General features: G+C 39.7%; 1 protein-coding gene and 8 non-coding genes across 9 annotated transcripts; all 9 read right to left on the bottom strand.

Annotated features, from left to right (window-relative positions):
- Window positions 1-1720: 1720 nt before the first annotated feature.
- On the bottom strand, window positions 1721-1794 carry trnan-guu (transfer RNA asparagine (anticodon GUU)). The gene has a single exon. It is a non-coding gene; the product is annotated as a tRNA-Asn (tRNA).
- A 272-nt stretch (window positions 1795-2066) lies between these two features.
- On the bottom strand, window positions 2067-2140 carry trnan-guu (transfer RNA asparagine (anticodon GUU)). The gene has a single exon. It is a non-coding gene; the product is annotated as a tRNA-Asn (tRNA).
- A 282-nt stretch (window positions 2141-2422) lies between these two features.
- Window positions 2423-2496, bottom strand: trnan-guu (transfer RNA asparagine (anticodon GUU)). Its single transcript has one exon. It is a non-coding gene; the product is annotated as a tRNA-Asn (tRNA).
- Window positions 2497-2769: 273 nt separating this feature from the next.
- Window positions 2770-2843, bottom strand: trnan-guu (transfer RNA asparagine (anticodon GUU)). Its single transcript has one exon. It is a non-coding gene; the product is annotated as a tRNA-Asn (tRNA).
- A 282-nt stretch (window positions 2844-3125) lies between these two features.
- On the bottom strand, window positions 3126-3199 carry trnan-guu (transfer RNA asparagine (anticodon GUU)). The gene has a single exon. It is a non-coding gene; the product is annotated as a tRNA-Asn (tRNA).
- Window positions 3200-3472: 273 nt separating this feature from the next.
- Window positions 3473-3546, bottom strand: trnan-guu (transfer RNA asparagine (anticodon GUU)). The gene has a single exon. It is a non-coding gene; the product is annotated as a tRNA-Asn (tRNA).
- Window positions 3547-3826: 280 nt separating this feature from the next.
- On the bottom strand, window positions 3827-3900 carry trnan-guu (transfer RNA asparagine (anticodon GUU)). Its single transcript has one exon. It is a non-coding gene; the product is annotated as a tRNA-Asn (tRNA).
- Window positions 3901-4538: 638 nt separating this feature from the next.
- On the bottom strand, window positions 4539-4612 carry trnan-guu (transfer RNA asparagine (anticodon GUU)). The gene has a single exon. It is a non-coding gene; the product is annotated as a tRNA-Asn (tRNA).
- Window positions 4613-8442: 3830 nt separating this feature from the next.
- Window positions 8443-17134, bottom strand: LOC138203809 (protein C-ets-1-like). Its single transcript, XM_069158802.1, has 7 exons — window positions 17026-17134; window positions 14258-14377; window positions 13944-14147; window positions 11537-11734; window positions 10005-10226; window positions 9795-9913; window positions 8443-8655 (listed from the first exon to the last, which is right to left on the bottom strand). Exons 1-7 carry the CDS (start codon window positions 17132-17134, stop codon window positions 8443-8445), a joined length of 1185 nt encoding a protein of 394 aa, XP_069014903.1.
- Window positions 17135-23923: the final 6789 nt, after the last annotated feature.

A 23923-nucleotide genomic window follows, 5' to 3' on the forward strand; every position in this document is an offset into this window, starting at 1 on the left:
TTATGTAACTCTTTGCTTTGACTGCGCCCGCTAACATGCTGACATTAACCAATAACAGAAATCTCTCAAGCTCGCGAGTTTTGTGCAACTAGTAGGTTTACAGATTTGTACTTATATACTGTCTTTTGTCTCTGAAAGCTGCAAAAATAATTTTCTTCATTTTCACCTTTTGTTTTATTTTATTATTTGTATGTTTTTTAAAATTTTGTTTTGTTTGAGAAGTTTGGGATTTTTTTTTTTTTAGATTATTTGAAGAATTTTCGGTTTCATTTGTTGTTTAATATATAAATCAGCTTTATCATCAGAGCTACTTGTGACGCGCTTCCATAAACAAAGAATCTCCATCAGTGGTATGGCGAAGATCCAACCCTCTGCCCAACTCCAACGACTCTCAAACACATCATGGTAAGCTGCAAGACCAGCCTCACGCAAGGCAGATATACCTGGCGGCACAACCAGGTCCTCAAGAGCCTAGCATCAGCGATTGACATCAAGCGGTGTGCGACCAACTCCTTGTCCCCGAGAGTAGCCAATCCCCTGAAGGCAACAGCATTTGTCCGAGAAGGACAAAAAGCCCCCAAACATCCTTCCACCAAGCTAGAGACGGGACACTTAATCATGGCCCGCGACTGGAAGATGCTGGTAGACATCGGCCAGCAATTGATCTTTCCTCCAGAGATTGCTTCCACCAACCTCAGGCCAGACCTGGCACTCTGGTCCACGTCACTGAAGACTGTTTACATCATAGAGCTTACAGTCCCATGGGAGAACGCGCTTGAAGAGGCCTATGAACGCGCTATGCAGAGCTTGCAGCAGAAGCAAAGCAGCGCGGCTGTAACATTAAAATCTTTCCAGTGGAAGTGGGATGCAGAGGATTTGTGGCTTCTTCAACCATCAGACTGTTGAAAGAGCTGGGAAGCCACGGTCAGGCTCTGCGGCAGACCGTCTCAGAGGCGGCTGATAGAAGCAGCCAGTGGATTTGGATTAAGCGGAATGACCAATGCTGGGTTCCAACTAATTCAGCATAACCCACTTCAGAACCCCCACCTGCTAACCATTCAGTCGTCTACCATTCTCAATGTTGTCAATTTCGAGACAGTTGGGCACGGCACACAAGCTGAGGGCTGATCATCCTGCAGCTGGCCGACTTTGGGGTATAGTGTTGAAAGGCCGAAACACCCAATGACACAAGGGAACATTACTGATGATGTGTTCTGGGCTCAGCAGTCCCAAAATTCAACAACCTAAACCAGACCGAGATACACCTCACACAAGCCTGAGAGCCCCCACTTGTCGATCGTCAACCACTCAAAACAAGGTTAATTTCCTAGAAGTGCTCACCACCTTGGCACAAGGGACAGCCAAACATCATGACTGGGTGGGCTCGAACTACCATCCTTTCGATTAACAGTCGAACGCGCTGGCCAATTGCGCCACAGAGACAGATGAAAATATTAAGAGCTTTTTGTGGGTGTGGCGTGGTGATGCATTATCCGCATCATGAGATTATTTTTCATGACAATTACCTTTAAAATATTGACTTCATGTACTGGTGAGGTAATGTTTGTTAAATTCATTTATCCTATAAATATCCATTCTTCCTTGATTATAAAGAAATAATTCAAACATTTACAGAGATTTTTGACTCATAACGAGTCGGTGCTTAACTTTTCAATAATTGTTTTAAGCAGTCAAAGAAAACACTTCACAACCCTGAAAACGTCCCTGGGTGGGCTCAAACCACCATCCTTTCGATTAACAGTCGAACGCGCTGGCCAATTGCGCCACAGAGACAGATGTGAACATTAAGAGTTTTTTGTGGTCGTGGTGTGGTGATGCATTATCCGCATCATGAGATTATTTTTCATGACAATTACCTTTAAAATATTGACTTCATGTACTGGTGAGGACATGTTTGTTGAATTTATTTATGCTATAAATATCCATTCTTCCTTGATTAGAAAGAAAAATTTCAAACATTTATGACTTCTTAAAAAAGGAGTTGTTGGTCAACTTTTCACTAATCATTGTCAGTAGTCAAAGAAACCACTTCACAACCCTGAAAACGTCCCTGGGTGGGCTCGAACCACCATCCTTTCGATTAACAGTCGAACGCGCTGGCCAATTGCGCCACAGAGACAGATGTGAACATTAAGAGTTTTTTGTGGTCGTGGCGTGGTGATGCATTATCCGCATCATGAGATTATTTTTCCTGACAATTACCTTTAAAATATTGACTTCATGTAACTGTGAGGAATTGTTTGTTGAATTTATTTATTCTACAAATATCCATTCTTAATTGTTCAGACAGTACAATTTCAAACATTTAAAGACATTTTTGACTTGTCAAACATGGAGTTGTTGGTCAACTTTTCACTAATCATTGTCAGTAGTCAAAGAAACCACTTCACAACCCTGAAAACGTCCCTGGGTGGACTCGAACCACCATCCTTTCGATTAACAGTCGAACGCGCTGGCCAATTGCGCCACAGAGACAGATGTAAACATTAAGAGATTTTTTGCTGGCGTGGCGTGGTGATGCATTATCCACATCATGAGATTATTTTTCATGACAATTACCTTTAAAATATTGACTTCATGTACTGGTGAGGACATGTTTGTTGAATTTATTTATGCTATAAATATCCATTCTTCCTTGATTAGAAAGAAAAATTTCAAACATTTATGACTTCTTAAAAAAGGAGTTGTTGGTCAACTTTTCACTAATCATTGTCAGTAGTCAAAGAAACCACTTCACAACCCTGAAAACGTCCCTGGGTGGGCTCGAACCACCATCCTTTCGATTAACAGTCGAACGCGCTGGCCAATTGCGCCACAGAGACAGATGTGAACATTAAGAGTTTTTTGTGGTCGTGGCGTGGTGATGCATTATCCGCATCATGAGATTATTTTTCCTGACAATTACCTTTAAAATATTGACTTCATGTAACTGTGAGGAATTGTTTGTTGAATTTATTTATTCTACAAATATCCATTCTTAATTGTTCAGACAGTACAATTTCAAACATTTAAAGACATTTTTGACTTGTCAAACATGGAGTTGTTGGTCAACTTTTCACTAATCATTGTCAGTAGTCAAAGAAACCACTTCACAACCCTGAAAACGTCCCTGGGTGGACTCGAACCACCATCCTTTCGATTAACAGTCGAACGCGCTGGCCAATTGCGCCACAGAGACAGATGTAAACATTAAGAGATTTTTTGCTGGCGTGGCGTGGTGATGCATTATCCACATCATGAGATTATTTTTCATGACAATTACCTTTAAAATATTGACTTCATGTACTGGTGAGGACATGTTTGTTGAATTTATTTATGCTATAAATATCCATTCTTCCTTGATTAGAAAGAAAAATTTCAAACATTTATGACTTCTTAAAAAAGGAGTTGTTGGTCAACTTTTCACTAATCATTGTCAGTAGTCAAAGAAACCACTTCACAACCCTGAAAACGTCCCTGGGTGGGCTCGAACCACCATCCTTTCGATTAACAGTCGAACGCGCTGGCCAATTGCGCCACAGAGACAGATGTGAACATTAAGAGTTTTTTGTGGTCGTGGCGTGGTGATGCATTATCCGCATCATGAGATTATTTTTTACGACAATTAACTTTAAAATCTTGACTTCGTGTAATGGTGAGGAAATGTTTGTTGAATTTATTTATCCGAAATATCTATTCTTCCTTGTACAGATGATACAATTTCAAACATTTAAAGACATTTTTGACTTGTCAAACATGGAGTTGTTGGTCAACTTTTCACTAATCATTGTCAGTAGTCAAAGAAACCACTTCACAACCCTGAAAACGTCCCTGGGTGGGCTCGAACCACCATCCTTTCGATTAACAGTCGAACGCGCTGGCCAATTGCGCCACAGAGACAGATGTAAACATTAAGAGTTTTTTGTTGGCGTGGCGTGGTGATGCATTATCCGCATCATGAGATTATTTTTCCTGACAATTACCTTTAAAATATTGACTTCATGTACTGGTGAGGTAATGTTTGTTAAATTCATTTATCCTATAAATATCCATTCTTCCTTGATTATAAAGAAATAATTCAAACATTTACAAAGATTTTTGACTCAATAAACACGTAGTCATTGCTTAACTTTTCACTAATTGTTTTCAGCAGGCAAGGAAATCACTTCACAACCTTGAAAAAGTCCCTGGGTGGGCTCGAACCACCATCCTTTCGATGAACAGTCGAATGCAGTGTCCGATAACACCAAAGAGACAGATTTAAACATTAAGAGTTTTTAGTGTGCATGACGTGTTGATGCATTATCCGCATCATGAGATTATTTTTCATGACAATTATCTTTAAAATATTGACCTCATGTAGTGGTGAGTAAATGTTTGTTGAATTCATTTATCCTATAAATATCCATTCTTCCTTGATTATAAAGAAATAATTCAAACATTTACAGAGATTTTTGACTCATTAAACAAGTAGTCGTTGCTTAACTTTTCAATAATTGTTTTAAGCAGTCAAAGAAAACACTTCACAACCCTGAAAACGTCCCTGGGTGGGCTTGAACCACCATCCTTTCGAATAACAGTTGAACGCGCTGGCCGATTGCACCACAGAGACAGGCTTTATTGCTTTACATTTCGCTGATGCTTTTATCCAAAGCGACTTACAATAATTTTGAGGCATGTCCTCAAAAGGGGCGTGTTGGGGGCGCTGCCTGGTGATGCACTATCCAGATCATAAAGCATGTAAAACATCACATAAACAGATGGCTAAAAGCAATCATTCCCCAAGCTGCAAGTTTTGCAATCTGAATTCTATGATATCTAGTCAGAGGTTGCTGGTGAGAAAAATTAAATAAAAAGGACAAAACAGACCGGGAGTATTACTCTTTCCTCCTTTATTAAAATAGGTCCCACTGTGAATAAGTGGCATGTCATGAACACTGACAAAGAGTCCAAATAATTCTTCCCAGTGGGAAACTAACCACATAAGGTACTGAGGTACTAAAGGATCATGCTTCCATTTTACCAGAATCCCTGTCAGAAGGTGTTTCAACAGAGATCAGCTGGTGGTGGTTGGACTAATGGAACCTAATTGATGTATTCACTCTCGCTCAGCCATCCCTCCCTGCCTTTCACTTCAGTGCATATGTGAAGTAGGCTGTGAGTGGGGGACTGCAATAGTCAGCTCCTGCAGATAAATCAAGCAGTCTAATTCAACATCTGTGATACGGCACAAGGCTTTATTATTTATCGATTCGTAATCCAACAGGGGATTATTTTCTGTGCCTGTGGATTTAAGAATGGCTCCTGTCAGTCCCACGAGTGTTGCTTCATGTAAATAAGGGGTCTCCAACCTTTTTTTTTTTTTTCCTCTGATTGCTACTCGTGTTTAGTAACATCTATTCACATAGCTGAGCTCCACCAAACTAGCTCAATAATCTTTTCTTATGTGACAATAACAAATTGACAGTCTTAACGCGCATTTTGTATCACAGCAGCTTAAATTCAACAGCATCAGGATGTTTTTTTCTGAATGCATTTCTTTACCTTTTTTCAATTGAAAAAGCTCAAATTACTCACATCGGCCTTAGAAGACGAAACAATGTTTATTACTAACTTAATTTTATTTTCTGTCATATCACCACATCACTTCCTTTCACATTCCCTCTATCTGTCGTTCACATTTTTGTTTTCAGCATTCAATCTTTTTTAGTGTTACTGAGATGGCTGGCACTAAATGGAATCAACAAGATTAAGTTCACTCTAATTGAGTCGTTTAAATGTTCATCTGTCAAGTCTTATTCTGAAGTTGCAGCCGGGCTGTATCGCTGGAGTCAACCGACTCATCACACTGCATCGCTTTAGCCACTTAGTTAAGTGCTGTTTTCAGCTCATTCACCTCCTTGGTTTGAAGTCCCGTGAAAAATTGCTGCGAACTTTGGTGAGTGAATTTGATTCAATAGATTTACCAAGAGACTTTGGTTAATCAAATTTATATACATATTTTTTGAACCTTCCACAATCAACTCAGAACCGGATCATGTTCTACTGGTAGATGGCAATCTACGTGTTGGAGACCCGTGCCCAAGTTACCAACTAAATAAAATATGTATTAAAAATGTATTCATATTGTGGGGCCATTTGCTCTCAAAATATAAAACTTTTGATCGTGCAATCTCCGTTTCCAAGGCAACACATCGGGTATGGCTAAGAACTGGAAGAAAATCAGTCACGTCAGTAGACTCCTATGTAATGTATGCGATGTTTACTACTCCAGGAATTAATCTGACCCTTAGCAACAAGCCTAGCAACAGAGATGATTTCTGGTCCATTTTATTGCTTTCTAGAGATGGTTTCTCAAACTGAATAACGACAGCACATAGAAACACTAAACTGCTCAGCTAGCTCAATCTTCTTATTACTAAGATATCTGCTAAAAAAAAAAAGATATCGATGGACTTGTGTTTTTAAGATTTTAGCACTGTTTCATATAGTTTTCATAAAACTAAACCGGTCAAGCTAGCCGTCGCTAGGATTTTAAGTGCACGACTATCTGTGGTGTTACGGTACGGATGCTCGGAGTGACCAAAAATTACCAAAAGAGTCCCGATTTCGCCAAATGGGTCACATTTTGCCACATATTGCCATTGAGTAGGCGGAGTGATATTTGTTGTGATGAACAGGGTGTGTTGTCATGGGGATTTAAACACGTTCCAAATGTACAGTTGACCAATCAGATCTCTGGGTCGAAACTACTTGCTGTAAAAAATACTGTATTATTGAGATAAATTGCACCACACAGCACAAATTGTGGTCTCAGTACTCTTCTTCCACAGCCATCAGATCTGATAATGGCCAGATAAGCAATAGCGAGGTTGAACATGGAACTAACAGAACAAGATGTCTTGGATCGCTCTTTTCAGTTGTTCAGTTTTGTTACATCTGTTACTCACAGCTCTCTGGGGAATCTGGTATAAATGTCACGGTTATTGTCGAATTCTCCAGCCCTGAAAAGACATCGGCTCCGTCCTGACTAGTGATTAAACTCAGCCGCAAACCCACTCCCTCCCCCCACAGCGGCGCTTCAGGCCTCGGGAGGGTAAGTGGTGGAAGTAATCCTCTGTTTGCTCTCGCTCTGTTTCTGTCCCTTTGTTCTCTCACGGATAAAATCACATCAGCAATCAGCCATTTCTTTTCGAAAACAGATTCTTATTTTTACGCTGTCAATCTGGGGTAAATGTAAATGAAGCTACCGCTGACTCAACGGTATGTGAATAAACCATGTTTTCTCCTACAGCTTATCTGAGCCAACATCATCGCACCACGTTTCACCAAAACTGGAATTTTCGTTCTTTTTTCCCTTTTTTCTCATCATTTCAATTTTTTCTTCCTTCATTGTTGTACTGTTTCCCTCTCTGTGCATATCTAATTCTTCACCCTCTGAATCATAATTTTTTCCCTTTGTTCTTCATATGCTGCACATTTTTCTAATTTCTTTTTTGTCAAATAGTTTTAATTCAGTTTAGGCCTCAGTTAATAGTTTTAATACTTTTCTTCATAAAATGTTATTCACTCTTTCTTTTCAGCAATTTTCAATTTTACCTTTAAGCCTCGTTTTGCTAATTTTCTCACTTTCTTGCTCTTACTTGTGCCCATTTACAGTGTTCATTTTTTTGGCAAAAAATATGGTTTAATAGTTTTATTAAATAAACTGACGGTGGGAAGCTGGGTGATTTATGCAGACAGTCCACATCGAAATAAGCATTCAGTCTTGCGCTATGTTCTCACTGAAAGCGGTCAGCTGAGTGAAGATATTTTAAAGAGGAAGGAGCGAGCTGTGAGCCGATGGAAAAAAAGGAAAACAAACCAGTAGAAGCAGAGTCTCGTCCGGAAGGAGCAAAGTTCTCAGAGTAACTCAGTTGAAGATATTTAATACAAGCTTAATTGAAACGAGCCGATGCCAGAAATTAACCAGAAGAGTCTCGCGAGTTGTTAATTCCTGTAGACGGTGGACATTCACAGCGCGTGTCTGCATTAGACTTTTGCCAGATCGATAAAACTTTCCACTGATTGCCATTTCTGAGCTCATTTACTTTACTGATGATTAAATCATCACATATTGTATAACTTTTTTTTCAGATTTTATCCATAATTCCTAGTCATTTTTGTTTGACAGCATTGTCCCCAACAAAGTAATTGTAATATTAGAGATACAAATGGATGACTGTTAATGTCACAGGAATAAATTACATCAACTAAAGTAGACAAATGCTGTGAGTTTTATTGTTCGACAGTCACAACAAAATAAAGTGCTACGTTTTACCAGTTGTTCTTTCACACATGTAAATACACCAACACACACTCCTGGGCCTCGCACATTCAGGTCTTATGTACTAAAGAGTCCTTAAAAAGGTGTTTATCCCTCTGCCAATGTTTGTGGATTCATTAGTGACTCTTCTTGTTGATATCCAACATGGCGTGCAGCTCCCCGGGCTCATATCCCAGCAGGCCCTGCAGGTTGCAGACAAAGCGGTAGACGTAGCGTTTGCCAGCCGTTTTGCGGATGATGTTCTTGTCGTAGTAGTAACGCAGGCCGCGACTCAGCTTCTCGTAGTTCATCTTGGGTTTGTTCTTCCTCCGACCCCACAGCAGAGCTACCTGGAAACAAACCTACATGTGAACACCGGAGGCCGATAACTGAAGACCAGGTAGTGACAGGCCTCTTACGCCTCTCACTTCGTCTTAATCTGCCAGCAACACTCATCTCTTGTAGAGATTGAGAGGAATGAGGACTTGACCGTCTCAGTCACGCTCAAAAACAAATGTTTAAAGCGGTTCATGTTTTTGATGAGGGGAACATTTTGTTTGCTGGTTGGGAACAAAGATTGAAAGCAGTGGTAATATCAGTCGAGCTCAAAAGCTACAACTCCAAAACCGGATTACTTCCATGCTTTTTCTTGTTAGCTGGCAGTGTATAAAACATAGACTGTATCTAAAAATGGAAACAGCAAACACTAGTTTTTAGAATAAACTCTGAGTTCAAATCCACTCAATTTAAGCGTCCGTGTGAGACCATTGAATACACTCTCAAGCACAGTGAAAGTAATTCTTTTCAGGAGTCAACTTGAACTCCCACAGAGAGTAAAATTCAACTTTTACTTTTAAGTTGTTTTAATGTGAACTTTTTCACAGTGCTTAGCAAAACAGCATGTTTTAACGAAAGTAAATATAATTTCTGCCCTTCACTTAGATTTAATGTGACTCCTTTATTCTCAAAAGTTACAAAGAAATAACTATGGCATGCTGGGAAATGCTAATATGGCAACAAAGCTGTACAGCAAACCAAAGGAGTAGCATTGAATCATGCTCCTCAACACTCAGCGAATGAACACCGAAATATTACTCCACCAAAGAGAATCTCTGAACACATGCTGTCAGGTCATATGTGTAGTAACTTCCTAATTGAACTTTTTCAATCTGTTTTGTTTATCTCCAAGATTTTCCACTCCAGTAATTTGCTGTGGATGTAGCTTCCGGGTCTGAAAGAAGAAGCCAATTCCTTAAAGTGCAATACCACCGAGGGCCACTAGGGGCTGGATCCAAGAAATCTCCATTGATGTTTAGCTTTTAATTGTTAAGACTTTGACAGACTTTGCCAAATGCGATACATCAATGTTGGCTTGTTTTTGCCAGAACTTTTGCACTTTCTGGCGCTAAGTCAGAATCCACCAGGATGTTGTCATGAGCACCTTTTAATAGTGGTAAAATAGCACTTACAGTAACTCCACGTCATTTACCTCGTCAGGGTCTGTTAACTTGAACTCCCACCCATCTCCCGTCCAGCTGATACACGACTGACAGTTGCGATCTGTCAAAAGCTCCAGCAAAAACTGCCACAGCTGAATGGGACCACTACCTATTGAAACACGGTGGAAAGAGTCAGCATGAATCCCTTCTGGACGGATCTACAACTGACATAAATCCCAATACCTTCTCGCTGTAATCACCTGTGTAACCGGCGAGGATGGCCGCTGGTATCACCGCTCTGCCCAGATCTGTTTTGTTACCTATATATTCTTTGAAGCTCCTGTGATGGTGCGGTAAAGTGAAGGCATCTTCAGACATGTTCTCTTCCATTACTGGCTCTATGTCGTGGAGCGGAGCAGTCCAAGACAGAGAGCCCACAATGTCGGAGTCGTCACTGTGAGCAAACTCCTCTGAGTCTGTTTCTGGAAGTACACATGAGATGAACACGGGAATGAGACTGATTGGTATCGGTCAGATGAATAGAAAGAAATGTGTTTAAACATTCCCATACTTCATTTTAACCATTCTTTAGCAGCATATTTGATTTTAAACAAGTTGGTAAAACTGTTGCAGGCTGATGGCTAATGTCTTAACTTGCCATTTTATACAGAAACTGAGCAAAGTCAGCATTTATTTGGTGTCATATCTGCATCAACCGGTTGAATATCCAATATTCACTCTTATTTTAAGTCTGTTTTTGGTCTCCAGGAGCTCCTGAGAAAATAACCTCTCTTTAAATTCTCCAGTACACTCCATGTTATCTCTCCAGTAACAGCTGCCTGCAGCTGGAAATAAAATTAAAAAATGAAACAAGGAGCTGAGAGAGGCTAATAAAAGTCTTCATTGCCAAGAGTAATTGCAGAGCGGAGTTATCATTTTAGAATACATAATAATTACCAGAATTTGTTACATTTAGAATTATTAGTTAGGTGTTAACATACCTTTCTAATGTAAATATACAATGGCAGGAGAGGTGGCCATGTTTCAAACATGGGGATCTGAGATGGGACAATATTCTGACCTACAGCAGACCTACTGTTGGATGCAGGAGAGGAGGATACAGGACAGACATCTGCATTGAGATAAAGCTGTTAGAGTGAGAGCATTTTCCCCAAAACTGATGACTTTATTTGAAATTTGCTGAGCTCTACTATGTCGATAAAAAGCCATGATGACGATGATATTCATTTATATATTATGATATATTTTTAATTTAGTTAATTTGCTTCATACCTAAACTCAAGTTTCATTATGACTAAGTAAAAAATAAGGGTATGAGCTTCTCTGTAGCTGATGTTATTTGGCTCCACTTTAAAGTCTGTTCTTTTCTCTTTTTACTTTGGCCTCAGACATTCACATCTTCTCCAGCATCTTTAATGAAAGCTCAGTTTTAGTTGTCTGTTTAAAACTACTGCATTCATTTTTATGGTAGGTCAAACTGTCCAATAATTACTAAGCATTAATCCACATATTCAAACCAATCAGAATCCAGAATTTTCAACAGCCATGATAATGATGATGCATTAAAATCATTAAGTCTAATAAGTACACAGTCAGACTTCTTTTTTATTATTCGTACATGCCAACTAATTTGTTTAGGAGGGGCTCCAGTGTGAGGCCTGCTGTTTTTGAAACTGAAGTCTCATCCCGGTACGTGACTCGACCCAAACAGTATCAAGTTCAGAACCAAAGCAATGATTCAACTAATCTGGCTCGAACATCATCTTCTCACCTCCACTCCCTCCGGTCTCCTGCAGCAGAGCAGCACCGCTGATGTTGCTGCTGGGATGTTCTGCTTTTACCAGATTGTGGCCTCGATGTTGGACTGTTAGCGTGTCCAGAGTGTGCAGGTCCGAGCTCTCACTGGGATGGTACTGCACATGGTAACTGTGTTTGTCTGGAGGCTCCTGAACGTGGTCCGAGTAGTTTTCTGAGGAAACGTAGACAATAAAATAACAATGTTACGCAGTTATAACTACATGTAATAGCTATGATTAAGAGCAATAGTTAAAGCTTTGGAGACAGCATATGTTTACATTATTACCTTTGATGACTTGAAGCTGGCAGTAGGACGGTATCACAAAGGTGGGTAATGAAGAACTGCAGTCATATTCATTCTCTGGAGAATGAAATTCAAATGATAATGTGTTGTTGAAAAAGAGACTTTCAGAGAAATACAGTGCATGTTTGTTTAGAACCATAGTTTGTCCCTCATTGATGACCTGACATTAGAGTGACTGACAAAAAAAAGAAATAATTGGAAAGGTCATTTGACAGCACAAAAGATTCTTAATCTGTTTCTTGGAAAGCAAACATCTTTTTGGCTTCTTTTGAACAACACAGCTCAAAAAATGGCAGCACAGCCAAAGTTGAACTGTGAACTACACTATTTTTACAGAAGGAACCAATTAGTAGAATTTATAATATGTGTTAATTGTGTTTCCTTGTTTTTAGTGTTTTTGAATAAAAAAAAAAGAAGTGTGATGATGATATATTAGGTTTCAGAAAATGACCAGACAGTGCTGTGTTTTATTTGGATGATTGCTTGTGTTTGAGTATTCTCAAAAAACTTTCATAATCTTGTAAGTGTTGTTGAATGACCTCCTGATTTTTTGAAAGGTCCTCTCGTATTTATTTTTCTTAGAACCGGAAGATCAGATCTGATCACCGGTCTAAAGTTAGCATACATCTTTTATGTTGACAAAAACTGAGCCATCGAAACTATGAATTAGCACATGTGAAATTATGTTTTAAATAAAGAAGTGTAAACCTTAATTCTTCAAAGAAGCTATGTTTGTCTTGATGGCAGCTTTGCCTACTAAGGTCAATATCATAACCAGCGTCATGAGGTCATCACCTGGACTGTTTTTTAGATAACAGGTGAATCTTATTAAATTCATTATTGGAATTTCTTCCAGCATCAGCATCAGTTGCCAAAACTCATCCAGTCAAATATCTGCTTTTTGTTTTTGTAATAAATCTGCTATTACTAAAATGATTTGATATGTGGTTTGCGTTCCTTATCGCTGCATTAAATCAGTCCATTTATGTGATATTAGTTGTGATTTAATACTCCTGTAAAACACAGAGGACGGTCCAATCAAAACTCTTTGTATTTTTAAATCTGCTTTAAAATGGCGTTGCCACCTGAAATCTACCACCGGTCACCAAATAGGTTTTCTAGGAATAAACTCGCTGCCACTTTGCCAGTGATCACGAATGTTGTTGTAGCTTTGGCACGAGTGGCCTTGACAAGGAACGTTAACATACCAACGGCAAAACAAATGGCCATTAAGATATTGGAGGAGCAGGTACCTGATTCCTCTGCAAACATTAGTGAATCCACAATCAGTTTATGGGGAGGAGGGCCCTGAATTAGCACCATAGTAGAGGAAACCTTTGGAAATATTCAAGTTGATTTCAAAGTACGACCCAGATGTTAAAAAAGTGTTTTTCAATTGCAGTTGTAAAAGTCATGAAAAGCCGTGAGGAGACTGGCTCTCATAAGGCCCCACCGAGGAAGGATTCCCTCTGCTGCACAGGAGAAGTTCATGGGACTTACAAGCCTCAGAAATCCCCAATTAACAGCAGCTCAGATTAGAGCCCACATTAATTCTTCCACAATTCAAGCAGCAGACTCATCTCACCATTAACTGGTAGGAGGAGTCTGTGAATCAAGCCTTCAGAGTCAAATTTCTGTAAATAAACCAGTACTGAGGGAGGAGAAGAAGAAGAAAACTGCTGGGACCAAGGAACACAAGAAAATAGACATCAGAGCAGAGGAAGTTTGGACTTTGGTCTGATGTGTGTGCGAGATTTTGGGTTCCAGCTGCTGCGTCTTACGTTATGTTATCTGTACGTGTGGTTCCCACCAAGTGAATACAGTATGTGGGAACTCCCTCTAGACAGTTGGAAAAGCTCCTGATGACGACCTCATGAAGAGAATAAAATAAGTGCAACGCAGTTATCAAAGTAAACTTTGAAGAATCACGTTTTAAAACCTATTTTTGCTTTGTTTATTTTTTTGTTTTCCTACATACATCCATATCTTGAGAGTTTTGAAGTCTTCGGTGTTGTTCTACACTGCCAACAATAGTTAGAAGGTTCGTCCAGAACTTTTCATTGACAAGTGCCGTCACCTCTCCTCATGGTGTCCAGGTGCTCCCACAGGATCTCTCCTGCAGTGCAGTCAGACATCAGGTCCAGGAAAGCCTCTCGGTTCAGACCGCACAGCTCGTTGCCCTGCAGACCTCTCAGGTCTGAGCCCAGGCAGTGGAGGCCAAACTCAGCCTGGCACCAGTCTAGCCAGTGGTTCACCTCCCACTCAGACCACAAGGTGGGATCTAGACATATGTAGATACTCATAAATGTACAGTTTTTAATGTAAACCAGCAATATGTTCTAATAAAAGCTCCTATCAGTTTTTCATGACTAAATGTAACTCAGACCGCACCCTGTGGGAAGTGACGGCTGATTCTCTCCTCGGTGAAGCCAGCGAAACTGGCTTTCACCGCTTGGCTGAGGACCTCCTTACTGGTCGGGGTGAGAGGAGGGACCTCCAGGGTGTCAAGCTCTGGGACAGATGTAAAACATCAAGACATTCATGTTAGGGCATTCTAATAACCTTTATTTTCATTCTTATTAACCTATTAACCTGTTTTATTCCTTGTTAATCGTGTTTTTGTTGTTGTTTTATTTTTTTCTATAAAACCCCAGAGAAATGCCAAATTTTATAATTCCCCACAGATCAAGGCAACATCTTCACATCCTTTAGCGCCTCATTAACAGAGACATACCACAGATATTCATTTATGATCATGTACGACAATAATGAGCATCAAAACCTCACATTTGAGAAAACAGAGACCACAAGGGTTTCTCTTTTGCAGTAGCAGTATTTGCTGATTCATTTTCCCTCAATCTACAGATCAACTAATGGATTGCTTGACAAATTGTTGCAGCTCTAATTCATGAGGCAGTTAATTTAATTTCATTACCACAGACGAAGAAGTATATTTATGCATGCATTCATGACAACGTCACTCTTAACACTCACAAATATACTTTTGCTCACACGCTCTAACATTTTATTTGAATCCCGTGATTAGAATATAAGTAGAATTTACTGAACACATTAAAATGAGAGATACAAATATTGTGTTATTATTTATAGATAAATTTGTCAACAGCTGTATATCCTGTAGTTAAATATTTACCACCTCTGTATTAGAAGATGATGAATGAAATCTATCACAGTTGTATTGTTTCATTACATATATTCAATGTAACATCATATTTTATATTACTGTGAGCTATTATAATTGCAGTGTAGAGGCCACAGTTATTTCTCTTGTCTTTCTTATTTTTTTTGCTCACCTGTAACTTATAAACCGTTTATGTACCGCTGACGTATTTTATGTCGTTTCTTGGCATTCAAATAGCAAACCATAAACATTGAGCATATTCATAACGCGATCCCTGGTAAACATGACGAGTAATGAGATTTATTCCTACACCTTTAATGCAACTCCACTGACATTTCTAAATTAAGTCATTCTGATGACATGTACCATGTATGAGCTGTTATTACTTATATAATAAATCTATATAATGCCCATTCAGCCCATCGTTGTTATAACAGGGCACTATTTACAGTACGAACTCCATTTCAATATGTTAAGTATCTCAGCAGACATATCAGATGTACATACGATCATTATAATGACTTAGCCAGTACATTAAGGTCGCCGAGAAAATGGTTATAAAGTCGTCCAAGAATGAGGCCAGTCAATATCAGCATGTGCAGCAATTGCACACATTTTCTTTAAGAGAAGCTTCTCTAACTTATGTCTTCACAATGAACATTTTGAAATGTGAAAAACACATCAAGGACTTAAGTGGTTATAATATGTTATTTATCAATCATCATTATCTGTTTATTGGCTACACCAGTTATAGATGCTGCATTGCTGCGTAATAACATTAACCTTACATTAATTACATAAATAAACACTTTAAAGGCTCTTATATCAACTACATAGTGTTGAAAATGTCAACTTACTGCTTATATGCTGGTTAGAAATGTTACAAAACCATCTAAAAAAAACCTTCTGTCATGTTAAATATTTAGTAGAATGACCATCTAGGTTAAATTGAATTTTATTTTGATTAAAATGTACACTGAACAGAAAGAGGAGTCTGTGTCTTACCGTACGTACTGCAGTCCATCCCGGTGTGTGGAATTGGGGGATCAGGTGGAGTCAACAGAGATCACACAGGGAGGAATGAGCCTTTAAAATGATAGATGTAACAGAAGGAGGGGACAGGTTGTGATCGACAACTGTCAATCATGTGGATGTGGGAGGTGTTTAGCGGGGTAAGATTTGAGGCAGGGCTTCATGGATATAGGAATATGATACGATGTCAATATTCCTCAGGTTTACTACGCATCATATGGGTCTACTGAGTTTGATTAGTTATTAATTTGTTGGAATTTTGCATCAACCATGTTCAGCCACCATCTCGGGGTCTTGTCTTGTACAGGGATCCCGTGTCAATATCTAGTTTCCTGTACAGAAAAAAAAAACACAGTTTTCCCATGTTTTCCACATAAAACACATGTTGCAACATACGATGCCATGGGGGGAAATATGTGGGAAAGTTTTCCACCTGTTGAATATGTGATAGCACCTCACGCACGTGCAAAACATATCGCATGTAATGCGTCACAAATAGTGCAAATTTTCCACAACACATTTTTAACATTTGTGGAAATATGAGATCTGAAAAACACAAAGGTTCAGCAATATTGATATCAATTTATACAGAACCCATGTAAAAGCAGTACACCACACTGTCATGGGAAAAAAGGGGAATATCAGAAAGATAAGACAGAGCCTTGACAAAGGGAAACTGAAGCAGACTGATTTTTTTTGCCCACTTAATTTAAATTATGGGTCATTTGATGCTTTTTATTGACAGTTTTGTAAATACATTTGTATTGCATGTTTGGGGGAAAAAAACTAGATTTATATAAAACAATTTTTTTTTTATCATCTTTTGTTTGATGTAACACTTGTAAACCCACAAAAGTCACATGGCAATGCACAAAGGTTTCACATAGGTAAACATATGGGCTGCATATGGGAATATACAGTAGATGTTACACCATAAATGTGACACAATGCTGTGTGTTTGGTGCATCATCTGACCTGCAGTAACCTCCGGTCTCCCTCAGAGTAGCTCCCAGGTGTGCCAGAGTCAGGGGCAGAGCCACCAGCAGCACCTCATCACAATAATCGAGACCTGCACATATACTCAGATCTGCCATCTCCATACTTCCAGGTCATTTGCACTGCAGTTAGTGCTACTGCATTCCAGCCTGAGATATCCTCAGTGTTTTTAACGTTGTTGAGACTAACTTCAGTCTCCATCTCCTCCTATAGTGCTTGGCATCCCTGACTCCGACCCCTGCCTAGTCTCTCAACAGATCCCATGTGTGCGTCTAAAAGGTAAAACTCCCTTTTAACAGGAAGAAACCTCAGAAAGAACCAGGCTCAGAGGTGGGCAGCCATCTGCCTCGACCGGTGGGAGGAGAGAAGAACAGCATAAATGTCCGAGGCAATGAACTGCCGGTGTTGCCATTAATCGCATCCCAAAGACACGCATCTCCAGAGATACCTGTAGAAAGGTACAGGGAGAGAGAGAGTACAGAGAGGAAAAAGAACAAACTGCAGAAGAGAGAACACAAAGTTAAATATAGACAGAAGCAGTAATAAGCAGAATCCAAGCTGACAATTTCAGAATTTTATGATACCTGCACAGAGTTGAATCCTCAAGCTGTTATGTGGGCGATAGCAAAATGGACCAAAGAGCACAACACAGGATGAAGGTGAACCAGATTTATTGTTAAAAGAGGTTGTGATGTGAAAATTGTCCAAAAGGTGAGGGGAACAGAATGTCCGGTGAGTCCTAGGACCAGAGGTTGGCAGGTGAGAGACGGCTGGCAGGTCAAGCCGGAGGTTTGGAGGATCTGGAGTCCAGAGAGGTGAGTGCAGTAGCTCCAGGAGTGGCAGGTTGCAGGTGAGTGGAGTCTGCCACTCACTGGGCAGTGGACGAGAGAGGAACCCAGGTGAGTGGATGGAGCAGAGGGCTATTTTTCTGGCAGAGTATTGTGGAAGACAGGTATAGACGCTGCAGGCTTGCAGGAAATCCTCCAAAAAAACCCAAAAAAAACACAGACTCAGAGCCGAGGCCAGAGACTTCTGCAGTCTCTCCCTCCGTGATGGACAGCTCTGTGTAGATCTCATCCACAAGGGTTCGCCTTCGTCCTTTAGAAATCACCTCATTCACATGCTGGAACTTCTTGAGGTTTTTCTTTAGTGCACTTAGGCACTCGGCAGGAAACTCTGAATAAATCAAACAAAGATTAAATCAATTGAGTTTTTAGAGTGTATGCGAGTCAGTAAATGTTTCTGTTTCAGGTTTCTTCCTGTTTAAGGGGAGTTTTTTTCTTTCCTTGTCCCTTGCTCATGTGGGAATTATTGAATTGCAATTACAAATAAAACTGAATTGAGTTGAATTTGACAACTAGATTGAGTAGGGTAGTGAGTAACTTCCCTCGACAACAAACCAACATATTGGTTGTCTAATTCATGCGTCTATGGAGTCTAAATTGTCCGTTGAAACCAGAACTTGTTTGACATAGTTACAGAGAAAATGTAAACATAATTAAGCAGTATATTTACAGTATCTTTGACCTCAGTGTTCAAGTGTGGACATTGTAACCAGTAGAAGCAACAAAAGCAGGAAAAGAGTAGTCATGTGGGAATGTTTTTTTTTTGTCTGTAGTGGATGTTTGTTTGGTAGTTTGTTGGACAAGCCAAGGTGAAACACAAGATACACGTCTATTTGTGAGCGAGAGACATTAGCCACAAAGCAAATTTTTGGTTATATTTAAAGTCTTTGTAATGTGTAGCTCTTGACATTCCTCGGAAAATCCAATCAGTTCATCTGGACCAAGGACGTAGGTTTGCAGATATGGATGATAGGGACAGGTCCCAATCGGTAGTTCTGGAGGACAAAATTGTCCCTCCCAAGATTTGAAGAAACTCGTTTACATTATCCCTGGAGTGAAGTTACACTAGATCAACTCTGATGTGCACTACTACGGGCTACATCTCTAAGGCTACCCTTTAGGCATGCTAACATTTGATTGGCTGACAATGATGGGGCTCTCCGAAGCCTCACGTCACATGCAAATATTGTACTTACAACTGGACACAGAGGAGGCGAGACATGATTTGTATAATAACAACAGTGAGTAATCAGGGCTGTTAGTCGATGCCTTGAACTTTTTAGGTATCATGCCACCATCCAGCACGTACGTAACAGGTAGTTAAGATCTAATCAGTACCCATGATGACTCAAATTAACAACCTGCTGTCACAGTTTCGGTCTTTCTGCCTTTCACTTATTCCGTTTCTTTCCTGTATCACTCTCTCCACCCACCAGGGGCCCTTGTGATTTTGACCATTCTTTTTGAGTAACGTTCCTCCATTTGCTTCACACCTCCCTCAGTGTTGTAAATCTGGGTTCTTTCCCTTGAAACTGTAATAGTATTATCTGACACAATTTGGACCCGGTCGATACCAGTCTTTGCATGAAGGAGCTGAGGGGGGTGTGAAACAGCTGCTATCACCCTTGTGGAGAGGGCAATGTCTTCTCTACTCTGGTTAAGTTGGGTACCTGGCAAGGCTACATTTTATGTTGAGACTGTTAACCTCAGGAGTAGTTTGAAGGCCTTTATAGATCAATCAGGTAACTTCCAAATGAAGCCTAGCGTGGGGCCTAAAGCTCACTCTTCGTCCTTAGTCAGCTAGCCTTTAGCCTTCTGGTCTCCAGCCTGCTATCCTCAAGCTTGTGAACCAGCCTGCTTCCAGCTCACTCCTGCAGGATGTTCCTACTGCTTAGGGTGGGATTATGCTGTGATTTCAAACATATACCTCCATGGCTTCAGCTAGAGGGACACATAGTACACATAGCCACTGTAATTAATGGTCACTATATCACCAGCTTCACTGTTATGCAACTGATTTGTCGATAAGCTCGGGGATACTTTCCATCAGCTCAGACTGAAGAAGTGTCTTCAAGAAGTGATTAAATGCTTCTCCCAACAAACTTTAGGTCCAGATGAACAGATTGTTATCCACATCAATTATTGAACATGAATCAAGACAATGTTGTTCTTTGTTACATCCACTTTATACTTCTTGCCATGACTTACCTCTAAGTGTCAAAGTGGATTTTGATAAATCCTCCACTAGATCATTCCTTTTTATCTCCTTTAAAATGATTGTGATCACTTTAACAGTACTTAGGTTGTAGGTCTTCACCATCAGATCCACAGTTTCCTCTATCCGTGCATTTTCCAATGGACACTTTGCGATTGCAGGTAAGCCTTGCAGGATTTCTTTCTGCTGCAGGTTCCATTTGAATTTTTTAAACTCTTCGATTCCCAAATCATCCAAAATTCTGACAAGAGTCACTTTAGATGTTGACATAGTCCCTTCCTGCCAAGATCAAAAAGTAGTTAATAACTGATGGTAGTTATCAAGCAATGCATTTTAGTGTACAGTGATAATGTTGACATATTTACCATTGAAAATATTACTTTTTTTTTTAAAATCCTGGTTCTTTTACTCAGTGGATCTAATAAGATGGTCTCTGATTGTTTTCATTCCATAAATGAAAATATATTCTTCTGTTAAGTCAATATGACGGTTAAAAGTTGAATATTAACCGTTTTCACCATAAATTCTGGATGTGCCTGAGGCTGAGGGACAGACTGACTACTGAGGGCCTCTGAGCTCTGCTGGTTGACACTGCAACAACATGAAACTTTAGAATATGTGCAGTTTGTTAAAGCTGTTGAGTTCTACAATGAAGAATCCTAGAAACACAGTGATCTACAGCTACAGTTACATTATTATTACAGTCACACTGTTAAAAAGTGAGGAGCTGTCATTATGGACAGGATTTATATTATTTTCATTTAGAGAAAAAAATAACAAGGAAGTGGGATGATGGTTTTACCTTCATATCTACAGTTACAACAAGAGTTTAGATGATGTCATACTATAAACCAGTGTTAGAGTTTCATGGTCCAGTTTTAAATCTGGAGGTTATGCATATAACCAATGTTCCCTGAGGGAAAATTGTGTTTACATTTTTTAAATGCATTCGCAGCAATCGGTGGGCCGAAGCGAAAAGAATAGAAAACGGATTTTCTGGCTGGGAGTAAGCTGACTTTTGCATCGGTTTATGACAAATCCTCGGGACTCTAAATGCGACATCAGCAGGACGGTATGGTGGTTTTATTACCTCACAGTCAAAAAGATGGCGGTAAACCAAAGTTCAGCTCCGGTCACATGGAAGGATCCTACCAAGACAATAAAATATCTCAGTGTAAAATCTGTTTCACTGCTTATAACTCCAAAGAAAAATGACATTATTTTATCAGTGACATAAAAGAAAAAAAGTACCGTCTGTAAAAGAAATATTTTAAACGAAACACATTTAATTATAAAAATTTGAAGAAATGTTTGTAGTAATTTTGTGATTAAAAAAACAAAAAATGTTCAAGACATCACTGCAACTCTCTGGCTGGAACTTTTTTTTTTTTTATAAAACTAAAGATTTTTGTATGACTTGTAAAATCTGTTCTACTTGGAGGAAACTCTAAGAATTATATTCTGATATCATGCTAACACTTCCACGTATTGATTGCTCTTCTGTACAGCTTTGCCTTGTAGCACACCATTAGAAGTTCCAGTGCAAGGGCCACATATTGATTATGATAGTGAGAATGGCAATATACAGTGGGTACGGAAAGTATTCAGACCCCTTTACATTTTTCACTCTTTGTTTCATTGCAGCCATTTGCGAAAGTCAAAAAAGTTCATTTTATTTCTCATTAATGTACACTCAGCACCCCATCTTGACAGAAAAAAACAGAAATGTAGAAATTTGTGCAAATTTATTGAAAAAGAAAAACTGAAATATCATATGGTCATAAGTATTCAGACCCTTTGCTCAGTATTGAGTAGAAGCACCCTTTTGAGCTAGTACAGCCATGAGTCTTCTTGGGAATGATGCAACAAGCTTTTCACACCTGGATTTGGGGATCCTCTGCTATTCTTCCTTGCAGATCCTCTCCAGTTCCGTCAGGTTGGATGGTGAACGTTGGTGAACAGCCATTTTCAGGTCTCTCCAGAGATGCTCAATTGGGTTTAGGTCAGGGCTCTGGCTGGGCCAGTCAAGAATGGTCACAGAGTTGTTCCGAAGCCACTCCTTTGTTATTTTAGCTGTGTGCTTAGGGTCATTGTCTTGTTGGAAGGTGAACCTTCGGCCCAGTCTGAGGTCCAGAGCACTCTGGAAGAGGTTTTCTTCCAGGATATCTCTGTACTTGGCCGCATTCATCTTTCCTTCAATTGCAACCAGTCGTCCTGTCCCTGCAGCTGAAAAACACCCCCATAGCATGATGCTGCCACCACCATGTTTCACTGTTGGGATTGTATTGGGCAGGTGATGAGCAGTGCCTGGTTTTCTCCACACATACCGCTTAGAATTAACGCCAAAAAGTTCAATCTTGGTCTCATCAGACCAGAGAATCTTATTTCTCATAGTCTGGGAGTCCTTCATGTGTTTTTTGACAAACTCTATGCGGGCTTTCATATGTCTTGCACTGAGGAGAGGCTTCTGTCGGGCCACTCTGCCATAAAGCCCCAACTGGTGGAGGGCTGCAGTGATAGTTGACTTTGTGGAACTTTCTCCCATCTCCCTACTGCATCTCTGGAGCTCAGCCACAGTGATCTTTGGGTTCTTCTTTACCTCTCTCACCAAGGCTCTTCTCCCACGATTGCTCAGTTTGGCTGGACGGCCAGGTCTTAGGAAGAGTTCTGGTCGTCCCAAACTTCTTCCATTTAAGGATTATGGAGGCCACTGTGCTCTTAGGAACCTTGAGTGCTGCAGACATTATGTTGTAACCTTGGCCAGATCTGTGTCTTGCCACAATTCTGTCTCTGAGCTCCTTGGACAGTTCCTTCAACCTCATGATTCTCATTTGCTCTGACATGCACTGTGAGCTGTAAGGTCTTATATAGACAGGTGTGTGCCTTTCCTAATCAAGTCCAATCAGTTTAATTAAACACAGCTGGACTCCAATGAAGGAGTAGAACCATCTCAAGGAGGATCAGAAGAAATGGACAGCATGTGAGTTAAATATGAGTGTCACAGCAAAGGGTCTGAATACTTATGACCATGTGATATTTCAGTTTTTCTTTTTTAATAAATTTGCACAAATTTCTACATTTCTGTTTTTTTCTGTCAAGATGGGGTGCTGAGTGTACATTAATGAGAAATAAAATGAACTTTTTTGATTTTAGCAAATGGCTGCAATGAAACAAAGAGTGAAAAATTGAAAGGGGTCTGAATACTTTCCGTACCGACTGTATAGCTGATGGAGGTGGGGGAAAGATAAAAGAGAAACTCGAAGCGCTGTGACAGACATGTTCGCAGGAGAAAAATCAACATTTGGTGTGACATAACCTCGAAATCCTCAATTTGATTAAAGCAAACAGAAATATGATACATTTCTAAATCTTTTCCATTTTCTCCATTTTATCAACAATCCCCCAAAATGTATTAAACAAAATTTATCAATAACTATTTTTATTTTAATCCTTAAAAGAATGAAATATGTGCTTCCAGTTTTGTCCTAAAAGCTAAAGAATAAAATGCATTCTGGGAAAATCTGGGTGTGCCGTGAACGAAAAGTTGAAAAGGAACCGCAGTGAAGTTGATATGTACAGACACTTCCTGTACATTTATGTACAGACGAGTTCAGACACTTCCTGTACTTTTATGTACAGACGAGTTCAGACACTTCCTGTATTTTTAACGGCTGTCTGAAGATCAGATTACAGTCAGACTGCTGCTGGTTTTATTCAGTAACCACTGACAGAGATTCATGCAAATCATTCTACAATCATCCTACTTTAACTCACAGACAAACGCAACTGCATGTTTGAATAATACGGCCTGAAACAGCCAATCAGTG

The sequence above is a fragment of the Embiotoca jacksoni genome, unplaced genomic scaffold, assembly GCF_022577435.1.
Source record: "Embiotoca jacksoni isolate LCO1_2020_lvr unplaced genomic scaffold, fEmbJac1.0.p SCAF_24, whole genome shotgun sequence".
Lineage (NCBI taxonomy): Eukaryota > Metazoa > Chordata > Actinopteri > Embiotocidae > Embiotoca > Embiotoca jacksoni.